Source organism: Ambystoma mexicanum, chromosome 1q (assembly GCF_040938575.1).
Source record: "Ambystoma mexicanum isolate Mex_15411 chromosome 1q, UKY_AmexF1_1, whole genome shotgun sequence".
Lineage (NCBI taxonomy): Eukaryota > Metazoa > Chordata > Amphibia > Caudata > Ambystomatidae > Ambystoma > Ambystoma mexicanum.
The window spans coordinates 693,169,341-693,194,556 of NC_090922.1; the positions used below are offsets into that span (position 1 = coordinate 693,169,341).

Genomic DNA, 25,216 nt, shown 5'->3' on the forward strand with positions numbered 1-25,216 from the left:
AGCCAAGAAAAAAAGAAATACCAAGAAGCAATGGTGTTGCATATGAACTTTGAAAGATGCCAAGAGGGTAAAGTAAGGAGAATAAGAAATTACAGATACCAAGAAGTACTGGTATTGCATAGGAATTTTGGAAGAGGCCAAGAGGGCAAAGTAAAGAGATTAAGAAACTACAACTACCAAGAGGCATTGGTGTTGCAAGATGAGAAAGATTGACGATTGCAGACTTGTGTAAAGAGAGGTCGAAGTGGTCATGCAGAGGTCTACTCAAAATCCTTGCAGTTTCAACAGTGAAATGACAACTAGAGCAAACCGTGGGGAAGGGAGCCCCAACGGAAAGACAGGCTTGAGCCCGGCAGAGGGAAACCTGTGCAGAATTGTGATAAAGCGATAAATTGAATGTGAAACGAGAGGCAGGCTAGAGCCTGGTGGAGGGAAGCCTGCGGTAAACTATCAAGACTAGAACTGTGTATTTATGACAAGCCGGAGGAAGCCTAAGGAAGTGATTGAACTACCAGAAGCTTGAAGCCCAAGCCTGAACTGTTGAATTGTACCAGTAAGCCAAAGTGTGCAAGACAGATAGAATTGTGCCATCCACCCTTCTTTTTTTAAGAAACTTTCAAGACCCAGTGGTCCTAAACGTGGGGAAGTTATTTAAGCCAATCTGACATTTCTTTGGATATACTATTGTCCTTTTGTATTCCCTTAACACATTTGTCATTTTGGGAAGGAGGGCAAGGTTCGTTTTTTGACCACACTGACTTGGACTTGTTTTTTTATTTATTTAATGGTCGAGATTACTCCCATTCTAGAGTTAGGGCCAGTTAGTAATTCTACCAACCCAACCAACATACAAAATAAAGGTTTTCAAAACTTGTATCCATTGTGTCTGTGTCTACTACTTGATACCATATCCTCCTTAACCTAAAAAGGATACAAATTATCCCTCTAACCTTGGGAACAGTAGCTGTTAAGGAAAAATAAAAGAACTGCACGAAAGGTGCTGTGTGCTGCAAAAGTGAAACACAGATTCCTTTAAAAAGTATGGAGGAAAGCAAGACTCCAAAAAGCAAAAATTACATAATGAGCAATGTTCCCATGGTCAGAGCAAAAAGAATGAATGAGGGGAAAATGGCTCCCCTCATTCAGCAGAACAATAAAAATGCCCAAGAGTCGTGCTGGGCGTCACATAGGTAGAGGGGATTTGGCATACAAGGAACAAGTTACTTACCTGTAACTGTTGTTCTCCAGCATGGGTCTGGCATGGATTCACATGCTCATGAATATTCCCCGTCAGGCTGGGAATCCTCGGTAAAGAAAAATCAGTATCAGTTTCGTTTCTGATCTGTCTTTCATAGTAGTAACCAATCACTGATCTCTGCGTCATACTGACCACAGCCAATGACTGCCATCTCCCTAAGCCCCGCCTCTGGCAGCCATCTTCAGATTTGGTAGCAGGTGAAGAGGCAGTATGACCAAGTGAAGAGCCGCAGAGGGGTAGGCGGGAGGGTTCGCATGTGAATCCATGCCAGACCCATGCTGGAGAACAACAGTTACAGGTAAGTAACTTGTTCCTTCTCCAGCATGGGGTCTGGCATGGATTCACATGCTCATGAATAAAAGAATACATAGCAGTACACACATGCACAACCACGGGAGGTGGCAAAGGCTCAACATTAAGCATTACATCAAACTCAACATTAAGCAATTCTTACCTCCTCACCAGGCTCACCTTAGGCGAACAGGTCGCGCAGCACTGCTTGGCCGACCCTGGACTCCTCCCTGGAATCCCGATCGACGCAGTAGAATTTCGTGAAGGTGTGCGTCGACCTCAACGTAGCAGCCCTGCAGATGTCCAGCAAGGGCACACCAGATAGGAACGCCGTGGTAGCTGCGATCGCTCTGGTGGAATGGGCTCTCAGACGGCCAGGCAGCGGTCGGTTTGCCAACCGATGGCAGTACATGATACAGCCGGAGAGCCATCTGGAAATGGACGCCTTCGAGAGAGCCTTCCCCTGATTGACAGGTCCAAAGTTCACAAAAAGTTGTGACGTCTTCCGAAAACACTTTGTGCGGTCCACGTAGTGCAAAGTCCTTTCAGCCGGCGACGAAGGCGACGGGAAGAAAACAGGCAACACCAAGGGTTCGTTGAGGTGGAAGTCCGACGGCACCTTGGGCATGAAGGAGGGGTGCGTCCTGAGCACTACCCTCGTGTCGTAAAAAGTCAAGTACAGGGGCTTGCAGGAAAGGGCCTGGATCTCTCCCACCCGTCGTGCGGAGGTGATGGCCACAAGAAACGCTGTTTTCCACGACAAGAATTTCAACTGAGCCGAGTGCAGAGGCTCGAACGGAGGTCCCATGAGCTTGGTCAGCACCACGTTGAGCTCCCACGCCGGGGCCGGGGCCTTCACCGGCGGGAAGGATCTGAACAGTCCCTTCATGAATTCTTTCACCAGACGATGAGACCACAAAGACGACCGTCCCGTAGTTCTGGTGTATCGGGAGATCGCAGCAAGATGAATCTTGATGGAAGCGTGCGCCAGTCCAGCCTTGGCCAGCGCCAGCAGGTACGGCAGTACTTGGGGAGCCGTAATCCGTAGAGGGTTAATCTTCTGTGCGTGGCACCAGACAGAGAACCTCTTCCATTTGTGTCCGTAGCATTTAAGAGTTGAGGACGCCCTGGCCTTTGCAAGAACCTCTCTGCAGTCGGCCGGTATGTCATAACCTCCAAACTCTAACGCTGCAGGAGCCAGGTCTGCAAGCTCAGCGACTTCGGGTCGTGATGGAGGATGGCGCCCACTGGCAGTTTGATTGATGGGGACGCTGACAGGTCCAGAAGGTCCGGGAACCATATCTGCCTCGGCCACGCAGGTGCGACGAGGGTCATCCTGCACCGTGACCTCTTGAGCTGGTTGATGAGCCGGATCAGCAGCGGCAATGGAGGGAACGCATATAGGAACAGGCCCTCCCAGGGGAACGAGAAAGCATCGCCCATGCTCCTCGGCTGGGGAAACCTGCTGGCGAACCTCCGGCACTTGGAGTTCGTCGCCGTCGCGAACAGGTCGATCTGGGGTGTGCCCCACCGTCGGAAGAGGCGGTCCACTAGATCCAGTCGTAGTTCCCACTCGTGGCACGAGCGCAGCTCTTTTCTGAGCGAGTCGGCGATGGTGTTTTTTATTCCTGCCAGATGAAACGGCACCAGAAACATCCCTTGGGCGACGGCCCAATGCCACAGATCCTGTGCCTCCTTGGACATGGCTGGGGATCTGGTACCGCCCTGCTTCCTGATGTAGAACATGGTGGTGGTGTTGTCGGTGAAGATCCTCACCACCTTGCCCTTGAGGGACAGAAGAAAGGGCCTGAGGGCCCAAAACACTGCACGTAGTTCCAGGACGTTGATATGGAGGGACCTCTCCACCGGCAGCCAAAGACCCCTCGCGTGCAGGTTTTCGGTGTGCGCTCCTCACCCCTCCAGGGAGGCATCCGTGGTCACTGTCTTCTGGTGGCCCGGGGTCTGGAAGTCCATGCCCGCCGTCAGATGCGCGCGGGTGCCCCACCACCGGATCGCTCGTCGGAAACTCTCGTCGAGTGTGATCCTCTCCTCGAAGCTGCCCGTCGTCTGGATCCAGCGCGCGTCCATGAACTCCTGCCACGGGCGCATCCGGAGCCTGCACAGGCGGATGAGATAAATGCAAGAAGACATCATTCCGAGGAGGGACTTGATGGACCTCACCCTGGCCGCGTCCGCAACCAGCATCTGCTGCACCTTGCCCAAGATGGCCCTCGTCTTTTCCTCCAACGGAGAGGCCAGAAGCGACACTGTGTCGAGCTTCGCTCCCAGAAACAGTGCGTCTTGCGCGGGCACAAGGTGGGACTTGGCGTAGTTTATGGAGAATCCCAGGTCCGTGAGTAGTTGGACGGTCCTTGCCGTGTGCTCCACGGCGAGCTCCTTCGTCTTTGCTCGGATGAGCCAGTGGTCCAGGTAGGGGTAGATGTGGATCCCCTCTAGGCGCAGCCGCGCCGCCACCGGTGCGAGGCACTTGGTGAACACCCTGGGTGCCGACCTCAATCCGAAGGGAAGGGCTCTGAACTGGTAGTGACGCCCTTGGACCACGAATCTGAGAAACTTTCGGTGTCCCTTTAGGATGGGGATATGGAAGTAGGCATCCTCCAAATCCAACGACGACAGGAAATAGCCCTCCTTCAGTTGACCCAGGACGTGTTGGAGGGTGACCATCCGGAACTTCTGTGCCTTGATGAATTTGTTCAGTCGTCGTAGGTCCAGGATGGGACGCCATCCTCCCGTCTTCTTCTTCACAAGGAAGTATCTTGAGTAAACTCCTGAGCCCCGAAGCCTCTTTTGGACGAGCTCGATGGCGCCCTTCCTGAGTATCGCCCTTACCTCCAAGAGAAGCTGAGGGACGTGATGTTCCTTCCTGGCCACAGGGGGGACGCGCGGGCACCTCTTTAGAAACTCGAGCGCGTGACCCTGAGCCAGGGCGTCCGGCACCCAACGGTCGGTGGAGATGGACTCCCACACACTGACGAAGCTCGCCAGCCGGCCTCCCACCGGGGTGCTTCGGTGGGGGCCCGACCCCACGGCCGGTTCAGTCCTGCTTCGACGAGGCGAAGTCCAGCAGGGGGGCGAGTTTGTACCACAACTCCCTGTCGTAGCGGGCTACGATAGCCAAGGCGTTGGCAGCCTTAATCGTCGTCGCTGCCGATGAGATGACTCTGCGTCCCATCGTGTCCAATTTCTTTCCCTCGCCGTCCGGCGGGGAGGTTGACGTAGAGGCCGCGCCCCCCCGCTTTCTTTCTGGCCCCCGCGTAGACGACCGAGTCCGGGGTCGGCTGTGCCCAAAGGCACAAAGGGGCCGCGTCCGGGACCCGGTACTTCTTCTCGTACCGATCCCTTCTAGCCGGCGTTGTGGATGGGTTCTTGAGGAGGGAGAGACCCTCATCCCAGATATCGTCCAGTAGAGGTACAGCGAGGACCGTCTTCTTCTTGGTCTCGCGCCGTTGATAAAGGAAACCTTCCTTCTTCTTCTCTTCCGGGCAGAGCTGGAAAAGCTTGGATGCCCTGGCGATCATGGCGTGAAACGATCCAATCTCGTCGGGCGGGGAAGCCCGGGTGGGAGGTGACGACGGGTGATCCTCGTCGTAAACCTCGTCGTCTGTACCCGTCGCGGCCGTGTCAGTCCCTGTATCATCCCCACGTGTCGTGGACGGGGAGGAGGGCTGAGCAGGGCGCGATGGTTGAAAAGGAGGTGGAGGATGAATCCTTCTTCTCTTAAGAGGAGGGCTCCCAGAAGGGCCTGGCTCCGGGTCCCCCGTCGGGAGCGGTTCCTCCGTTGGTGGTAACGGCAGTCTCGTCCTTATCTCCGAGCATAAGGACTGTATAGCCAACAAAATGGCCGCTGAGTTGTCTTGCGGCACTGGTTGAGGGGGTTCCGACGGGCGATCAGGAGCCCCGTCGGCACCCTCGACGTTCTCGTCGTCTTCCACGTCGGGGTCCCTCCCGACAGGATGGTCTTCTTCCACGCCAGCGCCGTGGCCTAAGACTTCGATCAGCTCCTCCTCAGAGGTTGAGGCCGAATCCACGATGACCTCCTGCCCCCCTTTTTCTTCTCCGTCGGAGGTTTCACGGGGGTCCTGTCGATGGGCATGAAAGAGGACTCCCTCTGCGGTGGCAGGGAGATTCTGGGCCCGAGGTCGCCACCACTGGTGTAGCCTCCACAGGCTGAGCCAGGGCCACCGCGACTGTCTCGATAAAGGCCTTGGCCGGATGGATCAAGGCTTTCACCACCTTAGGTGCGCTCACCGCCTTCTCCTTGGGGGGAGGGTCACCACCTCGCTCCCCCTCCGATGGGGCCTTCGAGCACGACCGGGGTCTCTCCAGGAGCTTCGCCGGGTGCTCGGCCTTCCTCTTACCCGAGCCAGAGCGTTGGCTCGTGGTTGATGGCGCCGGGGAGGATGCGCCCTGCCTGGCGCCCGTAGAGCCCGACCGTTCAGCGCTCCCGGTGCCAGCGGACTCGCTGTGCTTGGCCTTCTGTTGGACCCCTGTCGCCGGGGCGCCCTCAAAGGTCTTAGAAGACCGCTCGGACTTCTTCTTCTTCTTCTCGCCTGACGGGCTCTTTCCTTCCAGCCAGTTGGCGAGACGCTGATGGCGGTCCTTCATGGTCCGCTCCGACATATTGCCGCAAAACGCACAGTCCTTCTCCATGTGCGTCTTGTCTTCATGCAGGCAGTAAAGGCAAAGGGAGTGTTCGTCCTCCTTAAAGACATTCTGAAGCTGGCATCCAGGGCAGACCCTGAACAGCTTTCCGGGCATCGAGCTTCCCTTCTCCTGGGCCATGCTCGAGAAGGGCCTGAGAAACTTCTGGAGTCCTCCAAAAGCGTGGCTCGACGAAATCTTCACCCTTGAGGGGCGTAGAAGAATCCGACACGGGTCCCCGTTGATCGGATAAAGAAACGGTGGAGCTTGAGGCTCTTTTGACTTAAAAAGAGAACATTTTCCTAAGAAAAAGCACGAAAAAAGCACTAACGCTCGAGAGCAATAGCACGAGGATCCCAACACTTGAACGTGCGGTAAAAATCTGAAGATGGCTGCCAGAGGCGGGGCTTAGGGAGATGGCAGTCATTGGCTGTGGTCAGTATGACGCAGAGATCAGTGATTGGTTACTACTACGAAAGACAGATCAGAAACGAAACTGATACTGATTTTTCTTTTCCAAGGATTCCCAGCCTGACGCCGGGGAATATTCATGAGCATGTGAATCCATGCCAGACCCCATGCTGGAGAAATGAAAAAGCTCCTTAACAGAACCTAGGGGAGATTAGACAGCCAGTGTTCTCAGGCACTCACTGTTAGACCAAGTAAGTAGTAGACAGTAGCAGTACCAGTCAGTAGCACTAATCCAGGGCTACAGGCGCATGTGTTAGGGTGGAAATCCCGCAAAAGGTAGGAAAGAGGGACGAACCAAGCACCCCTTCCCCAAACTCCTTTTCATCTGGTGCCCCTAAACAGTTGCCTGACATCATTGCTCCAAGAAACAGTTCATATATTTTGAGTTAGTCTTCATGAAACCCTTCAAACTTTCTTGCAAGTCGGCAAATGCTTAAGGTCCTCTGTGACACTGTCCTGAAAAAGAAAGGAAATGAGACTGTCCAGAAACAGTACTGGGAGGTATTGTGTGACAGAGTGCCATTGGGATTAACAGGCCAGGCACATGAGGGGGCGGGTGTTAAGTTCTGAGCACACCCTGAGTTCCTCCTCCCCACCTCTGGGACAGAGCTGCCTCTGGCTTATGTCCACATATCAGACCCATCCCAGGTAGGGAGGGATCTCAGGTTCATTTTTAACATTGGAGTGTATTTAACACTGGAGTGTATCAGCATCAGCACTCTGACAAAGAGGCATGTTTCAAGGGGTTTTATTTTCTCTGTCGCCAAGTCAAAACACATGAGAACACCTGGTACAATGAGATCATCCTACTCAGACGTACCAACAGATCCCTTGAAAGGGAGTGGCATAAGAACCCCTGTCCCCAATCTCTCAGCCTTTATAAACAGGCAGTGAAAGAATTTAAAACAGCCATTACAGCAGCTAAATCTGTTTACCTTAACACCCAGATCTCTCATGCTCACTCAAGTTCAACCAAACCTTTTAAAATCCCCACTGAATTCGAGGATAATCATGCTCATAATAAAAACTCTGCATGGTGCCAGGCCATTCACAATGAATTATCTTCTAAAACTCTAGGCCATATACAGACCATCAGGGGCCTACAAGGCTGTACCGCCGGACACAATGGGACGTCACTCCACTCTCTCGATCACAACATCCTCCAGACTAATAATGCCATATTTAACTTTACACATTGCTCCGAGGCCGAAATCTAGAATATTATCCTTGCTATGAAATCAACATAATTCCTTTAGTGAAGGTCTGGTCCCACTGTCCCTTAAAGAGGCCTGGATTACGGCACTGCTCAAGAAAAGTAATCTCGACCACGCAGTAGCCAAAAACTACCCGCCTATCGCAAACGTGCCCTTTGTTCTCAAAATCATGGATAGAGTAGCCTATCTTCAGTGCCTTGGTTTTATTGAAGAACAGGACATCCTGGGGGCACGCCATTCAAGTTTCAGAGCCAAGCATTGGACAGAAACCCCTATGCTGGATCTTAAATCCGTCCTTGCCAGCATAGTGGACCGGGGACATCCTGCCCTGCTGATGCTGTTAGATATCTCTGCGGCCTTTGATCTGGTCGATCATTCCCTATCGGTGACCAGACGAAGGGACCAGGCGGCTCAATGGATTACATCTTTTCTTGGGCCGCAAACTGCTAGAGTGGCAGCCGGTGATGCAAGCTCCACGCCTACTGCACAGACTTGCGATGTTCCGCAGGGCTCATGCAGTGCTCCTACGCTCTTCAACATAAATCAGGCCCCTTGTCAGTCTCCTGGACCACATGGGTGTGCATTATACCAACTATGCCGACAACAACAAGGTTGTCCTCGAGCTGACTGGTGACTACGCACAGGATTCAGGTGCCATTAACAAAGTGTATGATGTAGTTCAGACATGGATGGCTGATAACTCTCTAGCCCTCAACAGAAACAAAACAGAGATCCTGATCGTGGCTTCAGGTCCACAGCTGAAGAAACTTAATCCAGAATATGGCAGCTTCAGTATTGCTGGCAGCTCTATCAGTGTAGCCAAGAGTGTGAAGACACTCGTATTTTTAGACGCCAAACTCCCTATGAAATCCCATGTCTCGCACACCTGCTCCTCCTGTGGCTATACAACAAAGCTTCTCAACTACATATGCCGCTTCATCTCAGCCAGCAACTGCGCCCTACTAACCACCGTCATTGTAAATTTGAGGCTGGACTATTGCAATAGTCTGTTGGCTGGCACCTCGCAAGCCAATTTGCACTCTCTTCAGGTCACCCAAAATGGTGCAGTTCGAGCCATTTATGGCCTATCAAGACGGGGCCATGTATCTGATGCCAGAAGGGATCTGCACTGGCTTCAAATAAGACATAGGATCACCCAAAAGATCCTGACACTGTCTTATAAATGCTGGACAGATACTGCCCCAAAATATCTGGAAGAACGCAGGAAGGTGAACCAACCAGGACGCCTATTGCGTTCTCCAGACAACCTTAAAAGGGCTCAACCAAGGTACAAGCTAGTCAGGTTCGGCAGTACAATCTTTGACCTTCAGGTGCCTATAGCTTGGAATGCTCTCCCAGTGTCGATACGATCAGCAGGCACAATCAGTCTCTTCAAAAAACTTGTTAAGCACCACTTGATCAATCTCAAACCAGGCTGAAAAGCCCTTTTCGGCAGCATACTCTTCTTTCTGCACTAACCCCCTGTCTGTTTTGTACATTTATTTGTATGTTTATTGTGCACCCTGTGGCCCATGGGCTTGTGGTGCTATATAAATATTAATAATAATAAAAACCTACTCTTTTCGAGCTCTACAATATTCAATAATAACAGAAAGTCAAAAAGGGTGCTTGTAAGAATGTATGTACATAAATTAGTCCCCTGTTCGGAATCCTATACTAGTTTACCACTTTCCCTGCCTACAAAAGAAAATAGAAAAGTACAAAACCAATAAAGGTAGATTAGGGAACTACCTGCTTGAAAGGGATGGCTGCTGCCTTCCCACTCAAACCACATCCCTCGTTAACATATGCCCCTTGCCTAGGTTTGCAGTCCAAGATCATAAAGTTCCTGGTGACTGGAATGCCATACAGGCCCTTCGGCATAGGTCTCCAGGGTCTTGTTCCTATTTGGGCCTTCTGTATTTTATTTCATTTATTCATTTGTAACGCGACTATGACCTATGGGCTAAGAAGTGCACAGATAGCACAAACACAAAATCGAACAACAAACAGTGCGCTAAAGTCAAGTGCAACAAACTATAAACCAATGCACATACAACAGAGCCAAACCGGTGCAAGAACAGAGGCAGTCCGGGCATAGTCCAGATCAAAACAAGATGAACAAAAGAAGCTCATTTGAAGAGAAGGGTCTTAAGTGCTCTTTTGAATGCCGACAGTGAGTGCATCGTCCCCAGGTCGCCGGGGTTGAGGGGGAGATCATTCCACACACTAGGAGCAGTAGAGTCAAAAGCCAATTTGCCCGCTCTTTCAAGATTTACTCAGGGTGTTGCCAGCATGCAAGCATTGTTTTAACGCAATGTGCGCAAACAAGATTTGAAGGATAGAGTGGAATCAGATATACCATACTTGTGCCATACAGGCATTCCGTGACATGGTCCCAGTGCTTCAGATGATACTGACTGCACCATGTTAAATTGTTTGAAGCTTAGAGATATTGCTCTGAGCAGAACCATGCAAGAGGCTACGACAATAATCAATACTAGAGTCCACAATGCCGCGATAAGGGCGACTGTGACAAAGCAACATTAAAAAATAAAAGGTAGAAGAAACTATATGCTTGATTTGGGCCTTCATAGAAACAGTGGCATCAAGATATACTCCCAGAGTGTTGACCTTTCATGCTACAGGGATGGTACAGCCTGCAATCACGAATTCTTTGAAATCTTGTGCGAGTTAACCCAGTCTATGCTGGGTACCCACAATCAGAAGTTCCGTCATGGAGTCATTTTACAGCCAGCCCGTTGAGTCCCATCCAACTCTGGATGGTATTGTAGATTTTATTAATATTGGCAGAATCCTGACTTTAATCCCCAGTCAAATGTAGCAGGACCTGCATATTATCGGCGTAGCTGGTATAGACTACACAGATACTGTCGAAGATGTCAAAGTGTCAAGAGATTATATAAAGTAGGTGACAGGTAACTAAGTCAGCCGGGGGGCTGCAGCAGATTCACTGAAGACTTTAGCTGAAAGGCTAGATAGAAAAGAATGTTCCCAAAGTACTGCATTTGCAGAGAATGTAGCTGTTGACCAAAGTCTATCAGTCAATTTGTCATAATCCACCAGGTTGAAGGCCACCGAGAGATCTAAGAGCACCAGATCAGCCATGCCACCTTAATCTGTGATCTGAAGCATACTAGATTTTAGATCTTAAAGTGAGGTTTCTGTACCATAAGCAGCCCTCCATCCGGAATGCCTGCAACCAAGTAGATTGTATTTCTCTAGCTAAAGCTGTATCTGTAGGTATGCCAGCTTATCAATGATCTTCAGTAAAAAAAAGGTACATTTGTTATTGGCCGATAGTCACCAAGCTAGGGTCGAGAGAAGGCTTTTTCTATGCTTGCTTAATCGAAGCTGGTACAGAGACAGTGCCCAAGGATGCATTTATAAATGTGGTTATAGATGGAATATGAAAAACAGCACATTCCTCAACAATGGCAGCTGGACATGGTATCCTGTATTTGGACCCATTCTACCCCTGAGGGGGTAAAATAGTGCATGAGATACCATTTCATGTCAGCATTCCCCTCATACGGTGCCTTAAAGCAAATAAGCAAGCAAGGTGCTATATGCTTAAAGGGCAGCACAAAATAACATAGTTAGAATATAGTGACTCGACAAAAATCCAGTTAATACTGCATAGCAATATAGCGCTTTATTCAGCAAGAAGTACTCGATGAGCTGTAGGCCTGTAGTGGCCTATATAAGTCTAATTTTGTAGATACATACATGTAATGTGTTTACATTCATTTCTACATATTATCCATTCATTTTAGTACAATGCTTGGTAGCTAAAATATACCGAGATGCAAGCAGCCATGTGTACATATTCAATTCTGCATAGTCTATATATGGTTACACTTTGAGCCAGTAAGCCATGCAAGTGAAGTCATTTTTAATTCCCCCTAAAAAGGAACAGAGCAGGGGTCCTCTATAGATGCACTTTGCAAGGGCCTTGCTTGAAACTTTATACATACAATAATAGGACTAGGATACCAGTCGTCAAAAGCGAAAAGTGAGAGACTGATATAGCGAAGAAATTGTTGCTTTAGGGCAGCATATCCCAGGGACATTATTCTGTGCACAGATAAAATGTGGCCTTAGACACTCGAGACACTTTTTGCTGCAGGCCCATTAGCAGTTGCAGACAGACGATGCAAACATTTTGCGTGTGACAGATATGCCACTGAGCATTGAAACTTGTTTACCCCAGCTTAAAGCTGAAGGGGCATACTTTTAGATTGTTGATACACATCACCGCTTAGGGCTGGACATTAACGTCCCTGCTACATAGATTTGCATTAGAACCTGGGAGACGGTCCATCAATTGACAAAGTGGTTTTATAATTAGGGGCTTTCAGCATTTAACCTATAAAAACGCCCTGAGGCCCACATATGAGTGCTAGCTGGTTAGAGATCTTGCTGTGTTCTGATGTCCTGTGGCATGGGGCCTAATTACGGGGGTGTATGCTACACCTTATTTGCAATGGGTTTTGCTGACCTGAATGCTGTGCTTCAAAGTATGGTCTTTTTTTCATTTATTTATTGCCTCAAAATAGTTTACAATATAGGAAACCTTTAGCCATGACTTTTAGCCAAATATAACAAAATTTTAAATCAGCAAACGTTCAAAAATCCTTTCGTTAGCCTCGTCTAGTAGATCTCAGCCATTTCTGATCAACTATTCTGGTTTTCTGCTTAAATCCCCTTCATCAATTCTCTTGAATATGGCCAACAAGAGTTTGATCAGAGCAAGAATAATATGGGTTTTCTCTCCTTCCACCAGTATCTTCCACCAGTCGTCCATCGACCTACTGTTGTACATTTTCATTACCTCTCCTAAGAAGAAATCTCTCTCCTTTCTCGCTGCAGTAGAAATGTGCTTGCGTTATATGTAATGAAAGTATATGGACTTACGTTGGTTACTGTATTGAAATAAACTTTAGGTTTAGTTGAGTAATCGCAGAGCAGGTTTTGAAATAATTTTCATAGTATTAATGTGAATTGTGATTTAAATTGAGCACAGTCTTTGGATTGGACAAAAGGGATTTTGTGTCACTGAGCGCATGATGGGCTAATTCAGCGGATGTGGCAAGTCATGACCAGCTTACCTCAGTACGCTCCCGCTGATGTCCCCCATAATGCCAGTTTGTATGTCATTGTGAATCCCTTCCCTTATAATATGTAAGCGCTCATGGGCTTTGCAACGGGAACATGCAGTGTTAAGCTGGTCAGGACTACCCACATCTGCTGAATTTCAAGGGGTTTGTTCCGATAAATCTGTGCAACTTAACTGCACCTTAATTACGTTCTTCTCCGTGAATTTCAAGGGTTTTGTTATACCATAGTTTTTTTTTACGGGCCATGGCCAGTGGCTGTGTCCAGTGTACATGCTCCCCCAATATGTTTCTTTTGGCCCCACTATGTGGCCACGGCCTTCCGCATGGCCACTATACATGTATTTCGGGCCGACTAGCCAGGGCCTTTGGCCATGTCCACTTCCATATTGCACCCCTTGACATGTTGCCCCAATGGGTTTTGTTGGGGCCCACTAGCCATTGTCTTCAGCCGTGTCCACTTTTCACATTGCACCATTCGGTTCCTTAAAGTAACCCAGTACCCATATCTTTCAGCCTCACCCATTACTATCCTTTACATTTCTCTTTTTTGTATTAATTGATTTTTTTTAACCTCTCTTTTCTTTCAAATTATTTTTCCCATAACCACGGTTATATTTGCAATATAATACAAATATCCCTGGTTATCCGTAACCGCCCACAAATAACTTAGGTTATGTTCCTGTTACGCACTTTCATTCATGATCATTTTCTACTATAACCCCCGGTTATCCACAGGATAACCCCAATTATGTGAAAACGTTTGTACCACAAAATTGGTTGACATACCCACCCCCCCATGAAAACGACCCAATTTCACATGGTGTCCTCGTTCTCCCTCCCCAGCTCTAGCATGATGCCATTTCATCCCTTTCCTCCTTCAAATGGTATTTTTTCTACTTATTTTCGGCTAACCCCTGTTACTCCCATTACAACCCTGGTTATCTCTCACAGCGAACAACCAACATGTCGACTTTTTCATTTCTGAACAGCCTCAGTGCTGCAAAGCATCATGTGAAATATAGCAAACATTTTGGGAGATGGGGGCACCCCATTCTCCATCAAATATTTTAACTACTGGACTGATTACAGCCAGACTCCTACCGGTGACAAACCTCATCATGAAAGCCAAAAGGGACATCGACTGAGCGTGTCAGTAATACTATCCATAGTGTGACGTCCACTGTACCCATGGCCCATGGTCTTTCACGCATCAACGTCCCTCAGATTGTTTTGTTTCTGACATGAGGTAACGTGAAGTGTAGCGTGAATACATATGTAAATAAAGCAGAAAATAGCGATGGAGCAAGAAATGGATTTGAGTTGTTTGACCTAAGTGTAAAGATTCACAGCGGAATTGACCTGGTCAATTTCGCGACAAAATGGTTTTCACTTCAGCCAAACAAATCAAATCATGGCATACTCCAAACCCCCACCCCTTCCCCTACTTACCTTTTTTCTCCCTGGTGCCTCTCCTGCTTCCCTGCGGCATTGGATCCGTCCCTCTAACGCGGGTTGGATCTGACAGCGCAGGGTCCCTTTTTCTTTTTTAAAGGGTGCAGGGGATACCCCCACAGCCACTGCTCCCCTTGTATTTGATCAAATCTTCGATCAAATCTCCCATTCAAACAATTTATTTCGGTCAGATTGAGTATTACTCAAGAAACATCTATGCACCTTCGACTCCAGGAGGGGGAAGAAGGGTAAGCGCATGTGATTCTGAGCAGATCCAAGCATCAGAAATACGATTACGGTGAGTAATGTATCCTTTCTGAGGCTTGTGGATCTGCTTAGATCACATGCTATACATAGATTAGCGAGCAGTATCTGGAGAAGGAGGTGGGTTGTGAGATGGTACAGCGGCAAAACGATGTTTTAGCACTGCTTGTCCCACCTACGAATATGCTTAAGGATGTGCGTCAATGCAGTATTGCTGAGTGAAGGTGTGTACAGCACGCCAAGTAACTGTTTGAAAATAGTGTCTAGGGGGACGTTTGCAAAACATGCTGAAGTAGCTCCTTCACCTCTGGTAGAGTGAGCTCTTGGTGTGAAAGGCAGGGTCTTCTTTGATAATGAATTGCATAGTTGTATACACTTGACTATCCACCTGGAGATAGCGTTTTTAGAAATGTGATCCCCTTCCTTCCCTGCCAGTTGCTATGGAGACAAAGAGTTGTCTGTTTTCCTTATAGGCTTTGTTTTGTTTACGCAGACCGCCCTCCTTACATCTAGTGTATGGAGGTTCCATTCAGCCAAGTTAAATGGATTTTGGAAAAAAGTATGCATCTTTCATATCCAATGTTGCCATGTAGTTCCCCTGCTTTAGAAGGGTAATCACTTCCTGAATTGTTGTAATGCTAAATTTTTGTGGCTTGACATGCATGTTTGCTGGGGGCAGGTCTAGTACCAGGTGCGTTGTTAGGTCTTTCTTTGGCACAAGGATGTACGTTGAATAAATACTCTTGTTTACTGGTTTGCTGGGACAAACTCTATGGTGTCTTTCTCCAGCGGCTCTTTCACTTCCTCCAATAATATGCGCCTCGCTTCCGATGTCATCTTGTTGTGCTTTAGCGGGTGGTTGGGTGGCTTTTGTAGAGGTTCTATACAATATCCGCTCGCCACAGTGGACAACACCCACTTGTCTGACGTGGCTGAATTGTGAAATGTGACGACCTACTGGTGCGGCATGGCAGGGGACCTGGAGCGGGGAGTCATTGTTTAGGTGGGGTGGGGTGGAGCCTTTGGACCTTTTATAGCCTCTTTGAAAATTCCAGGAGGAGGATTGTCTCTGTGAGTTGCCCCAGGATGATGATTGGTTACCCTGGCTGTAACCAGAGAAGCGTTGAGGGCCCTGCCCATGAAACCTACTTGTGCTGAAGACCCCTCTGCACAAACGGCTTATTGGACAGCTGCCCAAGAGATTATAGGGTGTCACACTCTTCTTTGGTGCTTTTAAGGGCATTTTCAACGGTTTTACCAAACAGCGCATTGGGTTCAATGGGCATTTTGAATAACGTGGCCTGTGTTTAAAGTTTAAAACCTGCTTGCCTAAGCCAGGCATGACGCTTAATGAGCGTGCCTTCAGCTATGATATGGTCTGCGCTGTCCGTGGCATCCCGGTTGTTTTTTACGATGCAGTTGGCTACCTGTTTGCCTTTGGTTATAGTCTTTAGGAGCTGAGATTTTAGGGGCTGTGTGACTGTCTCAATTTGTAGTAGTTCATCCCACTTATGGTGGCAACTGTAGCTAGCTAAAAGGGTAGTGTTGGTGGCTATCCTAGTCTCATAGGCAGCCAAGGAAGCCACTTTCCTGCCAAAAGTGACACTCTTTTTACTTTCTTTATCTGGTGGAGCCGCTGCAGAGGCTAGATGTGTGCCCGCCCTTTCACTAGCTGTGGTAACCACCAGGGAGTCGGGTTTCAGCTGACCCCTGATATATAGAGGGTATGTACGGGCCGGTCTGAACACACTCTCGATGCAGGGATTGCTGCTCGAGTAAGATTTGGCGTTAATAGAGAGGGTTGAATGCCTCTCTGAATAGACAGCATGAGGGGAATGAATTGTGTTGCAGAGTTCTTGTCTCCAAGAATGTCCTCCACAAAGTCCTTATCAGCTTGGGCCTCCTGGGTGTCTATGTTGAAATTTTCTGTGGCCTTGAGGGGCAGCTCATTGTATTGGAGCTGGTTGTCGACTGGGGAGTCAGCCACTGGTTGATCTTGATGGTCTGGTAACTGGATGACATTGTCATCGTCGTAGTATTGGTCTTGGTCACCCTGATCCTGATCATACTGGTCCCCATGATCTCCTTGAGAGCCAGTGTGAAGTGAATCTGAGGTGTCTACACAATATATGTCCTGAGAGGGGACTGCGAACCGAGGGGTAGCCTGGATCTGGGTGGAGGTGCGAGGCTGAAAAGTGTCCAGGTGTGCCTTCTTGGCAGCTGGTTCATCGCTAGCTACCACTGTGTGAGATGGGCCCGAAGACTAAACAGTTCTGCAGGGTGGCGGTCCACAGTCTACAAAAGAGGACATCTTCCTCATGATCCTATCAAAGCTCCCTGTAGTCTACTCAGATGTCCTTGGAAATACTGAAGTAGGAGTGTCCTGTAAGGGTGTAGATTCCGTGTGGTGCATGGTCCCTGAAAGATTATCTGAGGGGGTACAGGTGTCCTTAGATTTAGATTTAGAAGGGTCAGTATCTTAGGAAGTAGAGGGCTTAGAGAGTAGAGGCATCCAACTCTTAGTAGATTTCGACGTCTTGGATTTTAAAAGAGGGCACGAGACGTGGAGTGCTCTCATTTTTGAGGTAGTGGAAGGGGCTGTTGAAGCGCCTTTCGACGCATGCAACGAGCGCGATGGCCCAGAGGACAGGGATGTTTTCTAGGACATTTCCTTTGGCACTGCATGACTTTCAACGGTCGACAGCCAGCAGTGGCATGTGTGCTTGGTGTGGCGTGAAGTGTGCATGCTTGAGTCCAATGGTGTACTCTCTGTAACAGGACTGCCAGAATACTTAATGGAATCGCAGGCTTGCACGTGGGCATCTGCCGACTCTCGTTTGCCCTCGCAGTCACTTAGGACACCGACGCCGTCATCTCCAGAGGATAGCTAAGGGGCAACATGCTCGCCTTGGAAGGAAGACGACATGGACCACCACAGGTTTGATTCCCGGGTCCGTGCTTAGAAACCTCTGTGTATTCAACGCGTTATAAATAACCTATCATATCACTCGAAGCTCCCTCCATGTCAATGGAGGCCTCGGCCTGCATGGCGTGGGTGGCACAGTGATTTTTTTCTGCGGTCATTTCATATTTTAGGTTGAAGGAGCTTGCAAGATTTGCAGTTCTTTTCGAGATGTGCGTGTCCACCTAGGGGCACTTCCTTTTGCAGGACGGGCAAAACTTAAAGGTGCATTTTCCACGATTAGTGGAAATGGCAGCACGACAAAGTGAAGGAAATGAGGGGGAAAGATTATGCATTCTCTAAAAGAAGAAGGAAGTGTGGCCTACCCCCACTCTCCCTACTGTGATGGGCTGAGGCACGGTGAGGCCTGTGTAGACTGCAGTCAGTGTCCGTCGAGGTGACTGTTCGGTCTTCATCGATGACGATGACTTGTCTGTCGAACTCTGCTGCAGAAAATCTTGCGGCGGGCGATGGGCAGTTAGCGAAAGAATAGTAAGAAAGCCTATGATACACTTTTCTAATCAAAGACATCAGTCTGAAGAACTCGCAAGCTAGTGTCCAACTATGATGGCGGAAAAAAAAACTATCGGAGGTACCTCAACGCGTGAAGTACCATGGGTACAATGGACGTCACACTAGGGATAGTATTACGGATATGCCTAGTTGACATCACTTTTTAAGTTCGAAAACAAATCATGTAATACTCTGCAACTACCACTTGATGTCGGCCTATGCATAACATGTGATCTACGCAGATCCACAAGCCTCAGAAATATATATAAGAGGAGATGCTGCTTCGAGACCAGTGAAAGTGCGACGAGCAGTATGAGAGCTGAGACACTGAGTGAAGGCGAACCGGAGGGTGCGCAGCCCAATGCAAGGTAAGCTCAAAAATCCAAAGCACTCACAAAGATTATTTAAAGATACATATACTGTTTGGGAAGGAAACACCTTAAAAAAATTACAAAAAATTAAAAACAGTATATCCAACGCCGGTGATAGAGGTTTTAAACTTGCAAAGACGAGCACGATATACGACCAAATATAAAGCCACTAATTATTAAATTAGTGTGAATACACCATTAAAATCAGACACATTGGGTGGTACAATTGGCAGAAAAAGAATCACTAAGAGCTCTGGAGGCAACAGTTCTATTTGATGAGCTAATAGCAGTGTATAAGAGGCACATTTTAACTGTGTTTACCATACAAGATGGACAGACTAGCAAAATTGCAGAAACATGAAACAAGCAAGTGGTGGGAGGCAACCTTGCTCCAAAATTATATTAACATGAAAAGAATACACAGAGAACTGCACATTTTAACAATACAGACTTATGACAATCCAGACCCAAAATTGCTTAACGAATGGGTGAAGCAACAAATTTCTGCTAATTCAAGTTACTAGAAATATTAGTTTGTTATGCAAAAAAGACAGAAAAAACACTTGTCAATTAAAGAACTTGAGAATATACCAATAGAAATTAATCTTAAAAATATGAAAAAGAAATAAAAGAAAACGACGAACATTTATCCAGTACAAACAAAACTACAAAATGGGGAGATTATATACTTTTGCGAAAAAATACGAGGTAAGACAGGCCAAAGTGACATTAAAACATACAAATGGAACACTAGGAGAACAAACATCGATGGAATCAGCTATCTCATCAGCTGAAACATCTGAAAGTGAGGCTTCGGACACCCCAAATCAAGTTAAATGGTTTAGAAGAAATGAGGCATCTACACCGGGAGTGAAAGAAGCTGGCAGGTCGGGGCTGGTGTCAAGACAAAGGAACAAGAGGAGCAGGATGAAATTGTACAAGACCAGGAGAGGTAGGAGGAGTAAGAGGCCAATCAAGGGACCCCAGCCCACAGATGTGACTGACGCGCTCTGGCAAGGTGAAGAACAAAAACAAATGAACATGGAATTACAGGTGGTAAACTTATTATGGCGACAACTGACTCCTATAGAAGACAATGTGCTATCCGAAGGTCTAAAAAATGTGCCCAGATATGATCAAGCAAAAAGGAGGACATATTTACATCTCTTCATACCAAAAATAAAACTAAAGAAATATTACACCATCCAGAGAAGGGAAGAATAAAAAAAGCCCAATAAAGAAAAAACATCCAGACTCACAATTGGCGATATAGCGGCAGTGATATCCCTGCATGAATTAGAAAACTCTGAAGCCAATAACACAAATGGAAGAGAGAAAGACATTGAATCGGAAGTGATGACCTGAGCCATTTGGGCATCAAGACCACATTGACAGAAGAAAGTGGGTTTAAGCCAAAATCAAAATTGGATCCAACTACTGCAATTAATGCCCACTTAGATGTGCTTGTGGTCTTAGTAATTAATGACCTAAAAAAACTTGGTGAAAAAGAACCCACGGGAAAAAGTCCAATCTAAATTCAAAACAATGGGAAGCTATAAATGTGTTAAGAAACGATGACACAATTGTCATAAAACCCTCAGACTAGGGAGGGAACATGGTAGTGATGGACAAACTAGACTACATGACAGAAGCAACCTGACAACTGAAGGATTTGAGAAACCATCAAAGGCTGGATTATAACACAACTCAAGAACACCAGAAAAGGTATGAGGAAATGACAAAAGGATGGCTCGAAAATGGCCTGTTATAATGGGACGAAAGAGAACATCTGAGGATAAAATATTTAGTGATCCCAACCATCTATTTTGTACCAAAGGTACCCAAGCATTTACATAAACCGCCTGGAAGACCCATCATCTCAGCAATGGGATCACTGTTGGGAGAAAACTCAAAATATATTGACAAATATCCCTTTCCTTTTGTGTCCACACTACCATCATATATTAGCGACACCATGAACTTTCTGAGTAAGATATGCAAGATTCCCTGGAGAAAAAAACACACCCACTGGCCACACTAGATGTAGTGGCACTGTACACCAGCATTGAGCACAAGATTACAATCAAGGCAAAACAACATTTCTTACTGACTAAATCAGCAAGCTACAGAGGACACTTGCTTATGCTGATAGACATACTATTTGATGGAAAATATTACGGTAGGTCCTGTGGCACGGCTATAGGGACAAAATGTGCGCCCTCATATGCTAATCTATATATGAGAGTATGGGAAAAAGAAATCTGGCATGCAGAAGATCTGTCAATAAAAAAATCTGTCAATAAAAAAATACAGCTTTGAACTCAATATATAGGCGATTTGTTTATAATATGGGAAGGGACCTCTAAAGAATGGCTACAATTTGTAACAACATCACACAGAAAGTATTATATATCGGGATGTAAAAAGTAAAATAGTGGACAGAAAGATGCAAAGCATAATGCATAGAAAGGAAATGAGCACAATTGCTATATTACATGTTAATGGTGGTCATCCTAAGAGCCTGAGGTGGAGCATACCCTATGGTGAGTTCATAAGAATTAAAAGAGACTGCTCAGAAGAGAAAGAATGCCTAAAATGCTTCCAAGAAGCGGAACACAGAATCAAAGAAAGAAAGTACCTGAAACAAATCACTGAGACAGCCTATGGAAACCCCAAATAAATAACGAGGGATCTATTACTAATCAAGAAAGAGGAGTGACAAGAAGAAGACAAAAAAAGACATTATGATTCATAACATATAACCAACTAACCAACAATTTGAACAAAGCAAATAATCTTAGACAAACATTGGGGGATTGTAAAACAGGATAAAGACATTGAAGATCAAATTGGAGAAAGAAATGATAATTTATAGGAAGCCACTATGAATAACAAACGTACTAGTCATGAGTTTCCTACCATCAAAAATCATCAAGAAGGATTGGACAAAGCGAGTACCCAACACAGGCAGCAAAGAAACAGGGCACTACTGAGTGGACTCAAGAGTGAATGGCAGAGGTGGAAGGACAGACACTGGAACATACCAAAGCCACAGATGGGTGTGCACAAGTGAACTGACCGAAAGACAGGAAGAAAGAGCGAATGGAGCAAAGACTGGAAAGAGGTTTGCAGATGCCCTTCAGTGAGAGCGAGGGGCTCAAGGAGAAAGCAATGGGTTGGACAGGAGATATTGGAGGCAAAGCGCAATAGAGCCATGTGTGAAAGTGATTGAACAGAATGATTCTGCATGCCGGAACCTAGAGGAAAGGTTTTATGAACAAACTTAAAGTGATTTAAAAGAAAAGTGCTACATTTTGGAACTTGGAGGAAAATGTCCTCGAGCCAATTAAGAAAGGGATTGAAAAGGGCAATGTTCCACGTCGGTACTTGGAGACAATGTTACTAGAATCAACTGAGAAAGGGAATAAAAGGAGAAGCACTGCATGCTTGAAATGTACCTAGAGCCGCTTGAGAAAGTGGCTGAAAAGTCAAACAGTGCCTGCTGGGACCTGGAAGAAAGGTTCTTAGAACCATTTCAGAAATTGATTCCAAGGACAAACATTATCAGCGGTAACATGGAGTCAATGTTCCTGAAGACACTCAAGACTGAGCACAGACCAAGTAACAATAAACCCTGCCACTCAGAAGCAAAGTTGTTAAAGGCACAACTGATAACCCACAGAAGTAAAAGTCCCCACTGTTTTTTATTCTACGAGACCTGCTTCCAACCAAAGCAGAGTGCCCCTTGTCTTTTGGCAAACCATACAAAGAAATATTGAAAACTACTCTTTGTCGATCATCTTAGTTTCAAGAAATTGCCACCAATCGCTCCACAAATCTGTGTTTAGAACAAACTCTGCATCTTAAAATATGTTCCATCAATTGCTCCTTAAAAAGTCAGCCTCGCTCACTGGCATTGTCCTACCTACATCAAAGCCTGCTTAAAGTGTAGCAGGAAGACAGCTCCTGAATAACAAGAAGCTGTAACAGAATTATGAGGTGCACGAAGTACACAAATCCATGCATGGAGAGCATTTTCAAGTAGTCAGTTTGGAGTGAATGCAAGCTTGGTTCAAGCAGTTTATTGGCCCCCATACCTTAATTCCTTTCTTACTCCTACACCAACACACTTCCATCCCCCACACCTTAAGCTTTGGTGAAGGCTTAAGCATGTAACGAATCATCACCAATTGCCATACCTCTGCCTCCATGTCCTCGAGTAGTTTTTGAAGAGAGCCATTTTCCTTTTTCAGCTTCTCATTTTCGGCAAGTGCAGCTCTAAGCCTGGATTCCATTGCTTGCATGTATTCCTTTTTCTTTCTCCGAGACTGGAAGGCAGACTCACGATTCTTGATCATTCTCTCCTGTCTCCGTATGACGTTAATCTTAAACAGACAAAAACACATCAGGGCCATTGGATTATTGGTGTTAAAATAGTAAATGCATTCTATTGTTTTATCATTGTCTAAAATCATTTTTACCATTTAAACCTCCTCCCCGCCAACTCTGAAACAGCAGTATAGATTTGGCTCACAATTACAAACTCAATGCTATAAACAACTATGAAATGTTTTCCTTTATTTCTAAGTGAAAAAACACATTATTTCGATCCTACTTTCTAAATTATTGTATGCATTGTTATTACTACGATTGCCTTCCATATTGTGAGCTGCTTCCAAGCTCTTAAAGAGGAAATGTATTATACAAATCCATTATACCAGCAAAGAGGCAAAGTAAAAGGTTGCATTTTATTTTACTTTACACAAGCAACTTTAGTTGCCTACTAATCCTTGCACACTAACAGTAGTAGTATAGTACCAGAAGGAATAGTGCTACTATTACAAATGTACGGTAGGCCCAAAAACCGATCGAAAAAAAACAATCCAAAGAGTCAATAATGGTGTGTGAGATTTGCAAGGGAAACCACTTTAATACATGAAAATTATGTCCGGGAGGGTCGGTCAGCTCCTTAGAACTGAAAACACTCTTGAACCGCCCACACCAAGTTACAGTATTTAAACACAAAAAACACATAATTTGAATACATTACAAGTAACAAATGCATGTTAATCCCACGTTCCCCATTGGTTCCCATCTATATAAAAATCTAAATACAATATATGTTAGTATGCCCTATTGGTTATTACATTTCCCATGACCATCTTAACTGCAGCCCCCTACGTATGAACTTATTGTGCAATCAGCAGACAATACTACATCCTGATTGGCTAAAGATGTACATGTAACATTTACTAAAATGGCATACCCTTATTGGTCAAAGTAAGCTCATGTAACTTCTGATGTGCAGTCCCATCGAAATGACCCAATTATGTAGTGAGTGTGACTAGTGAAGTCAGAAAATTAGACACAATAATATCGTCTCCCATGAACTCAGTGAATTTGGCAATCCAGACAGCCTTGTAGAAGTGTACTCTGCAACACAGTTTGCAACTCCCGTTTTGAAACATGTTTCTATCCCTAGCACATCTCTATTGAACTAGGTGGCTTCATAAAAAATATAACTGGAGCGCTACTCTTTGGAGATTAATTTCTCATATATATTTGTGCTACCAAGCCATTCTATTGCAGACCAAGTTTCTCCAACACTCCCTAGGGGGCAGTATAACCACAATCTAGTTTAATGCTTTGGCAATGACTGCATTGCTTCGTTCACACCCAAATATGTCGTTCACAGCTATTGTACGTATCCAAGAACCTTTTCTGCCTTGTGTCAAACAAAGCACAAGTAATGCATTGTACTAATGCCACTTAACATTACATCTTATATTGAGCAGCATAGGTCGGACTGTCGGAATGGACTATTTCAACAAGTAAAACATGCATCTGACATTTCAATACAGTAGAATTGAGAATGACATTTTAAAGATGTCGAGTGATTGTAAAGGATGCATCACACTTGATACAGACAGGCAAGCCAACTCATTAATTTCCCATGGGTACCAGAGCCCAGATTTTAGCAAAGTGGCATATAAAGGGAATTAACACTGTTAGAGATTGGTTATCCCGGGCAGTGGGGAGTGCCCAGGCCTGGAGCAAATGCATATCCAGCACCCACATGAGCAGTTTGCATCCAACTTGGAAAGAAAAATAAATAATAAGCCCTGGTGTTGCAGAAGCATAGAACATGCAAGGTTATCAATACACTACTACTTCGAAAGAGAAAACATGCCTAACACACCTCTCCCTACATGCTTCTTCGTAAATGAAACGGAAAGGGGGCCTTGAACGGAAGCTACAGTTCGATTGTTTTGCCCTTCGCTAGCATAATAAACAGTATTTCTTCTTGGAGACTTTAACATCACCTGGATGCTTCCTGACACTCTTCTGGACTCTTTCGCAACCTCTGCAACTCCGTCTCTCTTTCTATTCTCCCCTCTGACCGACTCACACTGCAGGGCACACTCTGAATGTTCTGATCTCCTCAGACCTCCCCCTCTCTATCCCCCTCACCACTCCTCTCTCCTGGAGTGATCACTTTCTCCTTTCGTCCCATCGCTCCCTCTCTACCCCTCCTCGTCCTCTGGCTGACTAACATCCCGACACAGCCTTTTCCATGCTCCAGTCTTCTATCTCTGATACTCTTGATGTTATTTCCC

The 25,216-nt window shown here is 46.3% G+C and overlaps 1 protein-coding gene across 1 annotated transcript in view; it reads right to left on the reverse strand.

Annotated features, from left to right (window-relative positions):
- The window catches only part of ATF6 (activating transcription factor 6), a 946,910-nt gene that overhangs the window by 620,323 nt on the left and 301,371 nt on the right, over positions 1-25,216 (reverse strand). Inside the window, exon 8 of the mRNA XM_069641287.1 lies at positions 22,799-22,984. Within this exon, the coding sequence (XP_069497388.1) occupies positions 22,799-22,984 (186 nt within the window). The remainder of the gene's footprint in view (positions 1-22,798; positions 22,985-25,216) is intronic.